Raw genomic sequence first — 15,413 nt, 5'->3', positions numbered from 1 at the left:
CGGCACCAAAACAGCAACGCTTTCCAGGGCTTGGGCCCCTCTCTCGTGGCGAACCCATTCCAGGGCTCCCGCCAGCTTCTCCGGGATCGGCCGCATTACCGCACTGGATGCCTCGTGGCGCCCGTCTCCGCCAGTCCGTGGACATTCTGAAAGTAGTTTGAGGTCACTCGGTCACATTACATGTAAAATCGTGTGAGATGAAAATGGACAAACTAAAGAGTGTGCAATATACAAGGGTAGTCATTGGACATTCTGAACCTTGTTTGAAGTCAGGTCACATGACCAAGGAGCTAATGAAATTAGAACATATACAAAATTCATGTGAAATCGTGTGAAATTAAAATGGACTAACTGAAGGGTGTGCAATGTGTAGGCCCGCTGAGTGTACATTCTGAACCTTGTTTTAAGTCAGGTCACATGACCAAGGAGCTATTGAAATTTAAAAAAAATATATAAATCATTTAAAATAGTGTGAGATGTAAATTGACCAAAAAAAAGTGTGTGCAATGTGTGTCTATGCCATTGGGTTAGCTAGAACCAGTTTTGAAATTTTTAGGAGTAATGGTTAAAAAGCTATTGAAATTTGAAAAATGTGATTTGTCAATATGTTGACCGTTCCTAACTGCGGTTGGTGGATGTAAGGAAAACTACAGGTGGATATCCGTCGAATATCCAGCCTGAATCTGTCTTTACCTTGGTCGGAGTGACTTGTTTGATGGGAACTCAGCGGAGAGCCCCCTCAGGTTGTGAACACTGCACTCAGTAACTTAAAAGGTATTATACTGTATTTATATTGTAATAATTATAATGTATTTTTTATTTATTTTTTACTTTGGTGGAAATTTAAAAAACGAAGTAATCACTTGTTCCTAAAAAAAAAAAAGTCTAAACCTCAGAGGCAGTTTTAAAAGAGCAGAAAGAGGGCAGTCACACTTATAGACATGTATCTTTTTCAGCAAATAACTGAATTACTGTGCCTTAAATTGAATCTAACAGCCCTAGGCACAAAGCATGACAGGCTTGTTAGTACATGCCTCTGACATATAGAGCAAAGCCTTTACCAAGACTACCATGATGTGAAGGCTTCTCCAAGTACCATGACAATCACCACCAGAGGAAATGAATAGCATTCTTTATCAAATTACTTGCTAGAAAGAATGCGCAGTACAGTCGGCCAAAATCTGTTCCTTGGAGAGAATGAAGCACAAGCAGTCCTCGGGTTCAGTGTCACAATGATCATTACTCTCCATCAAACAAGCATGAAGCATCCAGTGGTCCACATTTTGTAAGAACGCTGGTCAGGTGACTTGGACCCATGAGTACAAGTAGTAATTGAAAACATTAAAAAAGCCAATTTTGTCCAAATGCAGTAGCCAACTTCATTCACAAGCTTAAGAATACTTACCATGACAACAGTTCACTAGAAGACTAGATAACCTTTGTCCTCCCCAGTAAGTGCATGTGCATTTTTGGTGAAAGGTCACAGTCCCCTTTGAAGGAAAAATCAAAAAAAATTAAAAAGTTAAAAAAGTTGCACTAAAAGGAGTCTAGTGTTCCCTTTTCCTGCATCCCCCACCAGGGGGCAGAGCTGGGAGGCATTCAAACAACATCTTCACTCTCCCATGAATCCTGCCTACGGTGGAGTTTGTACTTTTGTCAAGATTCAATCTCATTGTGAACGTGACTGTAGCCGTTGGAGGGATCACGTTGCCGACAAAGCACAGCGAGCAGGAGGACGATAAGGAGGAAGAGCAAACAGCCACAAACTGCTAGTCCGATGACCACCTCTGATGGGACCAGAGAAAGACACATTAGATATGTCAAACACACATTATTAATCGTTCCATGTCACTTCAGCAATGACACCCACCATCTCAGATTGTTCTGAAGTAGTTTTTGCAGTTAGAAACATAATATAAGCTTTCCTGCAACTTTATTTTGTTGAAATATAATTTGATCTCTGAAAAATTCAGGTGCACCCAAAATTGGCCATTTTAATTTATAGGATTCCTATAATATATTGAATAAATATCGTACCCAACATACGATTTGGTCCGAACGTCTTCCTACCAATGTGTAAAACAGGAGAACCCCCCCCCCCCCCCAAAAATAGTATTGAACTGCAGCTTGAGTATTGTTTTATCCATCTATGTAATCCCAGTGAATTTGGTGATGTACTTCCCCCCCGTACAGGTAAATTACTTATTGAAGTTATTTGTTTTATGTCCCATCATACATACTGGTATTACCAGGAACTCAGTGCAGCTTTCAACTTACTCTTGAAAGTTGTAATAGTAGAATGCACAAGGTGCAATTTCAAAATTGGGTAGTGCATTATCAGTTTTGTTAGTCAGTCATTGCATACCTTAGAGAGCTATGTATGACTTGTCAGAAATGTCCAGATCAATTAGCTCATGTCTGCTAACGCTTTTTAGCTTGGTGTTTTAGCCCATAGACTTTGTAGTAATGTTTGAGTCACTCAAATATCACATGAATACACAGACATGACAACAGGAAATAAGCTTTACCAACAAGAGGGGTGTGAACAGTGTGTCATGAACAGTGCTTATGCCCATAGAAATAGACGTGGCACTCACATGCGCAGGGGGGGGGGGGGGGGTCGCGGGATATTCCCCAATGCTGGAAGGGGGGCCTGAGCTAAAAAGTTTGGGAACCCCTGCATTAATGTATTCTGTTGTTGGGGTGGTATTGGTGTGGAGGGGATCTATAGGTGGCTTTTGACAATTGTTTTGAATATCTTACTCATTGGTAGGAAGAAGTTTGGTCCAAATTGGATGCGAGGTACTATATAGAATATATGAACCCTATCAATAGAAAAAATTTCCAAATTAGGTTAATTTCACAGAGATCAAATTACATTTCAACAAAATAATGTTGAATGAATATCTTATCCGTTTCTAACTACAGAAACCGTTTCAGAACAATCTGAGACGGTAGGTTTCAAAATCCTCTTTCTTTGCACCATTTTAATTCAAGGCAATGAATTAAAATGAGGCCCTTTATCTACTTCCCCGGAGTCAGGTGAACTCGTGGATACCATTTTTATGTATCTGTGTCCAGTATGAAGGAAGTTAGAGGTAGTTTCGCAAGCCAATGCTAACTAGTGTTAGCGCAATGACTGGCAGTCTATGGGTAATGCTAGTTTGCAACTTCCTTCAAAATACACACAGAGACATAAAAATGGTAGCCACGAGTTCATCTGACACTGGAGAAGTAGATAAACAGCCTCTGGCAAAATCCCGAAGTATCCCTTTAAAGTGGAATGACCCTTATTCAACACATTCTATTGCTTCAAGGCTCTTTATCAAACGGCCCATGTTACTCCCATCATACCTGTATCCTTTGTAGGAGACTCAACCATGCACTCCTTGTCCCAATCCTCTGGGATGGATGGTTTGGTGAGGCGCACAAAGTCCTCCAGGGGGCAGAAGAGGTCACAGCTAGGTATAGCCAGTTGGTAAGGCGCTCTTGTGGTGTCATTGCGATAAAACATGGCCACTGTGAATGATCTAGATGGGATAGACTTCCTATATTAGACTGACAGCAGATCTCAATCAGATATAAAATACCAGTCAAAAGTTTGGACACACCTACTCATTCAAGGTATTTATTTTTACTATTTTCTACATTGTAGAATAATAGTGAAGACATCAAAACTATGAAATAACCCATATGGAATCATGTAGTAACCAAAAACAACAGTGTTAAATAAAATATATTTGAGATTCTTCAAAGTAGCCACCCTTTTCCTTGATGACAGCTTTGCACACTTGGCATTTTCTCAACCAGCTTCATGAGTTAGTCACCTGGAATGCATTTCAATGAACAGGTGTACCTTATTAAAAGTACATTTCTTTCCTTCATAATGCATTTGAGCCAATCAGTAGTGTTGTCAAGGTAGGGGTGGTATACAGAAGAAGATGGTATTTTACCAAATAGGGCTAAGTCCATATTAAATGGCAAGAACAGCTCAAATAAGCAAAGAGAAACAACAGTCCATCATTACTTTAAGACATGAAGGTCAGTCAATCCAGGAAAACTGGAAGAACTTTGAAAGTTTCTTCAAGTGCAGTCGCAAAAACCATCAAGAAGACCCAGAGTTACCTCTGCTACAGAGGATACGTTCATTAGAGTTTCCAGCTTCAGAAACTGCAGCCCAAATAAATGCTTCAGAGTTCAAGTAACAGACACATCTCAACATCAACTGTTCAGAGGAGACTGCGTGAAATCAGGCCTTCATGGTCGAATTGCTGCAAAGAAACCACCAGTAGTAGTATAACTTTTTGGGTTACTATATGACTCCATATGTGTTATTTCATAGTTGTGATGTCTTCACTATTATTCTACAATGTAGAAAATAGTAAAAAATAAAGAAAAACCCTTGAATGAGTAGGTGTTCAAACTTGACTGGTACTGTACATATTTTTTGGGGGACCGAACGTTGCTTATCTGAGCCAGTTCACAAGATAGCACAGTATAATATAACTACACACAGTTTGGTATAGCTATTAACAAGGGTCTTATTCCATCACGGTACAACCTACCCGTTGTCTTCCTGATAGAGTTCAAATATGTGGCAGGAGGCATAGGGCGGCTGCTTTCCATTGAAGATACTCAAACTCGACTGCAAAGCCACAACGGTGGTGTCATGCTGAAAAGTAACACAAAAGACTCATGCATTCGGCACATTTTACCACGGGGCGGAGTGAAAATGTTGCCATTTTAATTGCTGCAATTCTACACATTTTGCCATGGGGCGGAGAGAAAATGCAGTTGTTAATAATATGATAACTGATGAGCAATGGCCCCACCCGGTCAGTAATTTGTCCATGCTTACTACAAGTTTAGATAACTGGCCGCTAGACTAACTTTCAATACCCCCAAAAATGTGCTGACATGGGCTAATTGAGTGACTGCTGATGTGCGACCAAATGTAAAAATTCTACCTTGTGTATTTTATTATTCTAACTCTAAACAGTAAGTTGAGACCTTCTGAGTCTCCCCCCCCTCCCCAAATTTGAAATTGGTCCACAGGCCTACAGTGGGCCACCAGTTGCCCGTCCCTGCATTAGATGAACAATTTGCAGCAAACAGCCCAAGGCATCCACGTAAAAAGGAGATCATGCACAAGATTTAAAAGCTTACCGCAGAGAGCATCATCATCTTCAGACGGCGATTAGAGCCGGGAAGAGCAGACTCCGAGATGTTATTTACAATTCTACCCAAGAGGACACCTATTTAATGGAGTAGTAAAAGCCTATAGTTAGCAGTTAAGTAGACAATGAGAAGATTTACCATCTCTTATCTCATTCCTTCAGTGCTATTGCCATTACATAAAACATCAGCTGACTTCAATGGTGGTTGTGGGGCTAGTCTTCATCTCGATGATGTGCAAAGTAGTTTAATCGTTTGAGATGAGCGTACTAAACCAAAGATGTATGAATGCATATTCAAATCTCTAATCCCTTTCATATATTTGAGGGCCATATGAAGAAATGCAGTAACTAAACGGAGTGGCTGCCGATCCAACTTTTTTGGACCCCTCTTCCCGACAGCTAAAGATCCCGAAGCTTCTGCGCATGTGCGGGACCCTCTACTTTACACACAGTCGCACAGGCTTCTCTGGCGAATGGTGTTGTCTACTAAAGTAAGATCAAAGCTGAATCAATGTCTGCAAGAGCGCATAATGATAGTATTCTACATAACAGAATTTAATATAATACCATTGTATAACATTGCTGTAAGACAACAAACACCACCTCATTGTGCGAACGGTCACATTTCTCTCATGTGGCCAAGACTCAGCAGCGCACACCACAAGACAAAATGTGTGCTTTGACTGAAACATGCTAATTTGTTAAAACAATATGCTCAAAAATGTGCTCACTGTAGGCTACTTCAAGCCAACAAGAAGATCTAAATGCTTATCCCCATGAATCTGATTGAGATCAAATGGTTGGTATGCAAATGCTGCTTGGACGTTTCACCAGTAAAACCTGAATAATTATAATTTCACGATTGACAATGAGAAAAATAAAGGGAGGGTGACCACATATTTGGGAGTAAAGTAGTGGTGACGAAACATGCGCAGAACGTGATTCGGAATCTTCAGGGCCCATTGAATTTTTTAAGAGTTATCCGGATTTCGGCTAATCGGATTGGAATAACGCATTAAAATAGAACAGGAGTCTCCATTCAAGTCAATGATTAATCTGTTCTATACATTTAAACCTATCCGACAGATGAAATCCAGATAGAACTTTTTAAAAACTGGGCCCAGTTGTGGGGAAAAGGAAACCAAGGAGGTGGGACGGGACAGTTACCTACGGCTCCGCAGCCTTGGCCATCACTAAATAGCACGTACAAAAGGAAATGTAGATGGCTAAGCTGAAACACATTTCTGCCCTTCCCATTCTGACAGTTGGCATTACCTCCTTGGAGACGGCTTTTCTCCTGATGCTTGTAGACCTCAAACAGGATTTCAAAGCCAAAGTCCTTGAGCTTCCTCAGATCATCCATGATCTCAGGGGTCACCCAGTCAGGAGCGGTCATGTTGTGCCTTGCCTGAAATGACATGGGTGGTGAACGAAAAACCTCCAATATGCTCATGACACTGAATAAAGGTGAAACTACACAACAATGTTAGTAAGATAATAATACCTTTCAATTTACATGCTGTTGTCTGTCTCTAAAGTAAAATAGTATGATATTGCTACAATTACAGTGTAGAACATCCAATAAAACAAGGTTAACAATAACCACCAACGAAATGAAAGTAGGTATAGGCGACATTTCTTGATTAACAAGTTTCGTGATATACAAATAAATAGTTTTGATCTGTCTGGAGACAATCAATGACCACATTGCAGCCTTTGTCTCCCCAGCCCTTCCCAAATGTTTATACATGGTAGGTTGATTTCAGCTGACCAGAGTAGACTGAAGCATGACTTCCCTCACGTCGCAACAGTCACAAGGCTGAGTAGCCACAGGCTCACAGTTCTGTTTTCACTTCCATAAACCACTGTGGTTCCTCACTAGCTAAAACATTGGCTGTAGAAACATTTCACATCCTAACTTAAAAGTTTAACATTGACTCAATCTGCATGATTTATGGCAAACTGTACGGTGGAAATTCTGTAATGTGATACAACTATAAGGAATTATAGCTAAACTCAGGACCCTGTCTTTCAAAGATAATTTGTAGAAATCCAAATAACTTCACAGATCTTCATTGTAAAGGGTTTAAAACACTGTTTCCCATGCTTGTTCAATGAACCATAAACAATTAATGAACATGCACCTGTGGAACAGTCATTAAGACACTAACAGCTTACAGACGGTAGGCAATTAAGGTCACAGTTATGACAACTTAGGACACTAAAGATGCCTTTCTACTGACTCTGAAAAACCAGGGTCCCTGCTCATCTGCGTGAATGTGCCTTAGGCAAGCTGCAAGGAGGCATGAGGACTGCAAATGTGGCCAGGGCAACAACGTCGCCTATGGGCACAAACCCACCGTCGCTGGATCAGACAGCACTGGCAAAAAGTGCTCTATACTGACGAGTTGCGGTTTTGTCTCACCAGGGGTGATGGTCGGATACACGTTTATCATCAAAGGAATGAGCGTTACACCGACGCCTGTACTCTGGAACGGGATCGATTTGGAGGTGGAGGGTCCGTCATGGTCTGGGGAGGTGTCATAGCATCATCGGACTGAGCTCGTTGTCATTGCAGGCAATCTCAACGCTGTGCGTTACACGGAAGACATCCTCCTCCCTCATGTGGTACCCTTCCTGCAGGCTCATCCTGATATGACCCTCCAGCATGACAATTTCACTAGCCATACTGCTCGTTCTGTGCGTGATTTCCTGCAAGACAGGAATGTCAGTGTTCTGCCATGGCCAGCGAAGAGCCCAAATCTCAATCCAATTGAGCATGTCTGGGACCTGTTGGATCGGAGGGTGAGGGCTAGGGCCATTCCCCCCAGAAATGTCCGGGAACTTGCAGGTGCCTTGGTGGAAGAGTGGGGTAACATCTCACAGCAAGAACTGGCAAATCTGGTGCAGTCCATGAGGAGGAGATGCACTGCAGTACTTAATGCAGCTGGTGACTGTTACATTTGACTCACCCTTTGTTCAGGGACACATTATTCCATGTCTGTTAGTCACATGTCTGTGGAATTTGTTCAGTTTATGTCTCAGTTGTTGAATCTTGTTATGTTCATACAAATATTTACACTTAAGTTTGCTGAAAATAAACGCAGTTGACAGGGAGGACGTTTCTTTTTTTGCTGAGTTTATTATAGGTAATAAGCTGCTTACCTCACAGAACAGGGTATCATGGACACTCCAAACAGTCTCAATGGTGGTGTTCTTCAGACCAGTTTTCTCCCGTATCATCGCTATTAGATCCTTTAAAAGCAAAGGATCAAACACTGATAATCTAGACAAGGGGCATTCAAAGTTAAGATTGTCGACACAGCTTTGACAGCTCAACATGTGTGGTTGGCAAGTGATGGAGAAGAAATTCAAAACAAGGTAGAAACAATGGAACAGCAAACATGTTGTCCCCCACAAATGATGCTGCGCCCCCCTAGGCCAATCAGTGCAATTTTGTAAATGATGGATCTCTAAGGCAAGACGCATCATTCATCCAAGTTTCGTCAATATCGGGCCAGTGGTATCTGAGATATCAAGTGGGTTAGCTAGATTCATATCCCTGAGCATGTGTGCCAAATGATCACTCGGAGTCAAACAGATCAAGCGATGTAAACATGTGCCTGTTCTAGCGCCACTGTGTAGTCGACATGTTCTTGTACATGTTGAGTCTTGACAGTGTTTGCAACGTGTAATAAATTGTTACTACACAAATATCCTTGACTGATTTACAGTGCATTCATAAAGTTCAGACCCCTTGACTTTTTCCACATTTTGTTACATTACAGCCTTATTCTAAAATTTCTGAAGTAGTTCTCCCCCCTAATCAATCTACACACAATACCCATAATGCCAAAGCAAAAAGTTGTTTTTTTTTGGTTTAAATGTTAGCTAAATTGATTAAAACTGAAATATCACATTTACATAAGTATTCAGACCATTTACTCAGTACTTTGTTGAAGCACCTTTGGCAGCGATTACAGCTTGTAGTCTTAGGTATGATGCTACAAGCTTGGCACACCTGTATTTGGAGAGATTCTCCCATTCTCCTCTGCAGATCCTCTCAAGCTCTGTCAGGTTGGATGGGGAGCGTCACTGCACAGCTATTTTCAGGTCTCTTCAGAGATGTTCGATCGGGTTCAAGTCCGGGCTCTGGCTGAGCCACTCAAGGACATTCAGAGACTTGTCCCGAAGCCACTCTTGCATTGTCTTGGCTGTGTGCTTGGGGTTGTTGTACTGTTGGAAGGTGAACCTTCGTCCCAGTCTGAAGTCTGGAGAAGGTTTTCATCAAGGATCTCGCTGTACTTTGCTCCATTCATCTTTGCCTTGATCCTGACTAGTCTCCCAGTCCCTGCCATTGAAAAACATCCCCACAGCATGATGCTGCCACCACCATGCTTCACCGTAGGGATGGTGCCAGGTTTCCTCCAGACGTGACGCTTGGCATTCAGGCCAAGAGTTCAATCTTGGTTTAATCAGACCAGAGAATCTTGTTTCTCTCATGGTCAGAGTCCTTTAGGTACCTTTTGGCAAACTCCAAGCGGGATGTCATGTGCCTTTTACTGAGGAGTGGCTTCCGTCTCCCCACTCTAACATAAAGGCCTGATTGCTGGAGTACTGCAGAGATGGTTGTCCTTCTGGAAGATTCTCCCATCTCCACAGAGGAACTCTGGAGCGCTGTCAGAGTGACCATCAGGTTCTTGGTCACCTCCCTGACCAAGGCCCTTCTCCCCCGATTGCTCAGTTTGGCTGGGTGGCCAGCTCTAGGAAGAGTCTTGGTGGTTCCAAACTATTTCCATTTTAGAATGATGGAAGCCACCGTGTTCTTCGAGACCTTTAATGCTTCATAAATGTTTTGGTACCCTTCCCCAGATCTGTGCCAATCCTGTCTTGGAGCTCTACAGACAAGTCCTTTGACCTCATGGCTTGGTTTTTGCACTGTCAACTGTGGGACCTTATATAGACCGGTGTGTGCCTTTCCAAATCATGTCCAATAAATTGAATTTACCACAGGTGGACTCCAATCAAGTTGTAGAAACATCTCAATGATGATCAATGGAAACAGGATACATCTAAGAACAATTTCGAGTCTCATAGCAAAGGGTCTGAATAGTTATGTAAATAAGGCATGTGTTTATTTTGAATAACATTTGCAAAAAAAAAGGGGGTATTGTGTCGAGTAAAAAATGGGGTATTGTATGGATTGATAAGGATTTAAATAAATAAAAAATTCTCCATACGTTTTAGAATAAGGCTGTGTAACAAAATGTGGACAAAGTCAATGGGTCTGAACACTTTCCGAATGCACTGTATATGCATTTATAAGCCAGACCATGCCCATGTGAATATTTACTGGTCAATAGCGGCCATGTTGTTTTAGGTACTAGTCTGGAAAGTCTTGCATTGAGAGACCTTTGTCCATAGATGCCACATATCAAGTTTTGTGCATTAGGTGCCAGAAGAGTAGCGTTTTTAGTGTTTTTCTAAATATTCAAAATGGTGGAAAATCCACCATGGCAGACCTTATGGGTCCCTGAGGCAAATCTGATCCTTGTGAGGAGGCACCTATGTTGAGAATTACATGAGTTTAGGTCAAGCGGGGTTAGGGGACGTGATGAATCTAAAGATGAATTGTGAAGACTCAAACCATAGCAGACAGTTAACAAAAGGTAATCACATTTCATAAGAATACGTCTCTAGCCAGTCATCACCTTAATTCCAGTGACTGCAGTGCCACTTACTTTGTATAGAAATGTCATGTTGAGGTACTTTTCTGTGCGTTCAGTCTCATTCATGAGGATTTTATAACGAGGGCAACCCGGAATGGGAAACGACAAAAGCTGAAATAGATAGACATTTTAGATGTGTACATTAGTATGGAGGTAGCCAATAACTTATTATTTAAAACAAAATCATATTCAGAATTTCTTTATTTTGTGGCTGCTGTCCATCTTTGGATATCACCCAAGACCTCATCACCCTGCTCACCCTCTCCTCATCCTGGGGCACAGTGTGAACAGGAATAGGCTGCCACTCCAGTGATGGGTTGAAGACCTGTGACCCATTGGGAGGGTACAATCCTGCCAGGTTGGCCTCTGCACTCATCAAGGTCCGGTCATAGTCTGTGCTTCTCACAGAAATCTAGACAAAGAACAATAGGAGGGGTAGTGGTTATCATTGAAACAAGATACTTCTTTTTGCAGTTCAGTGGCTACAGCCTTGAGCTGGTTTTACTTAGATTTTTCTTCTTTAACCTTTATTTAAGTCTGTTAAGAACAAATTCTTATTTACAATGACGGCCTACCCCGGCCAAACCCGGGCGATGCTGAGCCAATTGTGTGCCGCCCTATGGGCCTCCCAATCACAGCCGGATGTGATACAGCCTGGATTCGAACCAGGGACTGTAGTGACACCTCTTGCAATGAGATGCAGTGCCTTAGACCGCTGCGCCACTCAGGAGCCTAGTGCATTTTTGGAAGAGTCCACAGTTTGTTTAACCTGGGCGATACACACGATCCAATTGGCATTTCTAATTGAAATGAGTGTGTGAGACATAGTACCATCATAGTTTCAACAAGGAACTAAACCATAAATTACCTCACGTCGGTCATAAGTGTCATTTAGAAAACCCTGATAGCGTTTCCGCAGCACCTGTCCCAGCTCAAAGTGCTGCCTCATTCCTTCCTGTAGAGATCCCAGAAACGGTGTGTTATTAGTACAGCAAGAACCACACCCGTCAGTGCATCAGGATTCTTCCTCAACACTTATTCTAGCTTGGGTACCAGTTTGTTTGAGGTATCATTCCACTCAGTGTCATGCTAAATATAGCTTTCGCATGACATTGAGTTCAAGGAGTTGAATGTTAGCAAAACAGGTTCTGGATTTCAGGCTAGTGCTATTCAGTCCTTGATGACTTTTTAAAATTTACCTGCGAGAGCTGTCCAAAGCCCTGGGGCCAAGAGCTCTCCTGGTAGCGATCAGTAGGGTAGGCTTTGACTGGGGATCGGTCACCATGGCGGTAGAGCTAGGTAAAAAAATCCCAAACATGATATTCTAGGCAAGTGACAAACTGGTTGGACTAGCTTTCCCCATGTCCGGCACAAGCAGGATCCTACACCACAATTTGGCTGAACTCAATCAATGTGTATTTTGTCTTGCATTAACATAGTGTGGGGTTTTATAAAGGTTTTTTGACATGCTTAACTAACTATAAGCTAGTAGGGCTTCTTATGTATTAAGGTTTGAATTGCTGACTCTTGTGAACCTGCATTTTCCATTGTTCTCACTCTTACCAGTGCTCAGGGCCTAACCATGAATATCAGCCTGAAATGTGTGTGTGTTAAAAGGAGAGAAGCAACAAATGTATCAGTAGTGTGAAGCTGTACTGTGTGACCGAGACTGTGCTAATCTTAGAGAGACACAGGAGGGGTTGAATCATGAGACTGCTGACTGTGGTGTACAATGGACTATAACCCAATACTATAACAAACGTGATTAGCAACCATATCATATGTGATTGAATAATATAACAAACGTGATTAGCAACTATATCATATGTGATTGAATACTATAACAAACGTGATTAGCAACTGTATTAAATGTGATTGAATATTAGCTAACTGTTGGTCTGGGCGCCTGGGTGTCTGTGTGTGTGTGCCGAAAGTAACAGTTAGCTCAGATAAGAAGCTGGGAAGCTGTAGTTAGCCTTGAGCGAGAACAGTGGACATTGTATAACAGGTGTGAATAGCTCAGACAATATTACAGAGCTGTCTGACCCCAGTCTTTGGGGTGAAGAAGCGTAATCTACACAGCAACAGCGACGGGACAACAGAGAGCGCAAAGGGGCTAGGACTAGCTTATGTGCCAACATCAACGATAGGCTGGGTGAGTCTAAACCACGCCCAGTCTCTACTCTGACAGGCCGGCTCGGAAGTGGGAACTATCTCTGTCATGAGTATTTATTATAATGTCTTTGTCAGTAACAAGAGTCTTCTCTGTTACCACCCTGCGGGGTGGTGCAGTGGACCCGTATATACCAAAAATGTATTTGCCATTTATTAACTTTTGAATTAAACAATTATTTTAACCAAGTTCAGGTGTACTATTGTTCCTATCTCAGTTGAACTTTCGCAACCCTAACAATAGCCACACTTACTAGAGCAAAGTCACCATAGCAACAATCCAGTGTTGCTGTTCATCCAATTTTTTTCCCTTATTATTTGTGACCTTATTAGTCAGCTAGTTAACGTTACGTGAAATAGTCATTGAGGTCACATACTAGCTTGTACAGCCCTAAAACAGGCAACAGTGAAACCGTATTAGCTTAACGTTATCTAGGTAACGTTACACAGCACTAACTGTCCAGACTCGATATTGTTTACCAGTGCGAAGGCTAGCCTATAGCAAAACAATGTTGCTAGCTAACGTTAGTTCCTCTTTTGGTAACATTACACATTCCAGCTAGCTATGTTAGGTAGTTAACGAGTTAGTAAGTAGCTAACTTTAATGTTACACAATAAGTGAACTGGCAAAGAGAAGACTGACCGTCAGAGACGACTGTGTATCTAGCCAGTTAACGTTAAACAAACAAGATTAGCACACACAAATTAACGCTAGCTGGCGAACTTCAGCTAAACAAGTCAACTTGCAAATCAACTGTATGTTTTTATTTTACCTTTATTTAACCAGGTAAGCTAGTTGAGAACAAGTTCTCATTTACAACTGCGACCTGGCCAAGATAAAGCAAAGCAGTGCGACACAAACAACAACAGAGTTACACATGGAATAAACATGCGTACGGTCAATAACACATATAAAACAATTAAGTCTATATACAGTGTGTGCAAATGGCGTGCGGAGGTAAGGCAATAAATAGGCCATAATAGCGTAGTAATTACAATTTAGCAAATTAACACTGGAGTGATAGATGAGCAGATGGTGATGTGCAAGTAGAAATACTGGTGTGCAAAAGAGCAGAAAAGTACATAAAAACAATATGGGATGTGCTAGGTAGATTGGATGGGCTATTTACAGCTGCAGCGATCGGTTAGCTGCTCAATTAGCTGATGTTTAAAGTTAGTGAGGGAAACGTAAGTCTAACAGCATACTCACCACAGTTACAAATGTCAGTCTTCTGTCTCCAACAACTTTACCTAAAAGAGCGAACATTGTCAATAGAAGCAGTACAGTGGAGTCCATCGTCAACGTCTGGTTACTTGAACACAGTAGCTATACAATACAACCTTAAAAATATATTTGTAAACTCCTTCTTCGATGAGGTTTAACGGCAGTTGCCATCCAATAAAAAAAGCATTACCGCCATCTACTAGACTGGAGTACAACCCTCTTATACTTTGCTTGAAATAAATCAATAAACAAATATTGATACACTCACAAAACGTTTTTTTTATTTTTCATAAAATTAAAATAACACCACCCTACTCCACTATTTAACCCTCCTGTTGTGTTCTTTTCATGTTAACTAATTCTGTGTTCCAGGTCCAAAATTACCGCCCGTTATAGCTGATTATAAATCCATAATAATACATATATTATCACCTAATGTTGTCTGAGATCTTTTTATCAATTTAAGTTCTTGTGAACATTACAAGTTTTGAACTTCTATTTTCTATTTATGGCTTGTAGGCCTCATTGACCTGAGCTCATACAACTCGTTTTTTAGTAAGAAAAAGCATAATGTATGGATTATTTTGACTATAACAAATACTCAGATGAAACATATTGTGCTATTTATCACGGACTACTTTGTGTCAAAGTTTGACAAGGACTCTCTCCTCCTCACCAGTGTCACGATCAAAGATATGATCAAGAGCCTCACATACAGTATATTGTTTGGTCATTGTGCTGCCACAGAATGAATTGTGAGCAAGGCCTCAAAAATGCTTTATATACCAGAGCTACCAGAAAAGTTCTATATGTTATTGAAACAATGTTGCGATTGTATGTGAGAATGCCAACAGGTGTGGTTCCCGTTTGGGAAAGATTCTATTGGGGAAAGGTTCCCGTGGGGGTTGCCATGGAAGCCAAGGGGGAGTGAGTTGTGTGTGTGTGTGTGCTCAAACACACATGCATGTGGGGGTCTGGGAGAGGAAGTGTGTCCATCTGATGAATGGGCATGTGCCTGAACACAATTTTATACACTAATTGTAGTCTCACCCATTCATTTCTAATGACCGGTTATTTTTGACCGGGAACACCACAGGTGTACAAAAGTTA

At 41.5% G+C, this 15,413-nt stretch overlaps 1 protein-coding gene across 1 annotated transcript; it reads right to left on the bottom strand.

Annotated features, from left to right (window-relative positions):
- Nucleotides 1-1,115: 1,115 nt before the first annotated feature.
- LOC139563336 (lysosomal acid phosphatase-like) lies at nt 1,116-14,456 on the bottom strand. The gene is made up of 11 exons (XM_071381967.1): nt 14,289-14,456; nt 12,106-12,201; nt 11,775-11,861; nt 11,166-11,318; nt 10,919-11,017; nt 8,343-8,432; nt 6,453-6,585; nt 5,167-5,255; nt 4,566-4,672; nt 3,355-3,530; nt 1,116-1,787 (listed from the first exon to the last, which is right to left on the bottom strand). The coding sequence occupies exons 1-11, from the start codon at nt 14,373-14,375 to the stop codon at nt 1,657-1,659; spliced, it is 1,248 nt and encodes a 415-aa protein (XP_071238068.1). The 5' UTR covers nt 14,376-14,456; the 3' UTR covers nt 1,116-1,656.
- Nucleotides 14,457-15,413: the final 957 nt, after the last annotated feature.

Source organism: Salvelinus alpinus, chromosome 33 (assembly GCF_045679555.1).
Source record: "Salvelinus alpinus chromosome 33, SLU_Salpinus.1, whole genome shotgun sequence".
Taxonomy (NCBI): domain Eukaryota; kingdom Metazoa; phylum Chordata; class Actinopteri; order Salmoniformes; family Salmonidae; genus Salvelinus; species Salvelinus alpinus.
The sequence above is the reverse complement of the archived record's forward strand: the minus strand, read 5'-3'. Positions and strand labels throughout refer to the sequence as shown.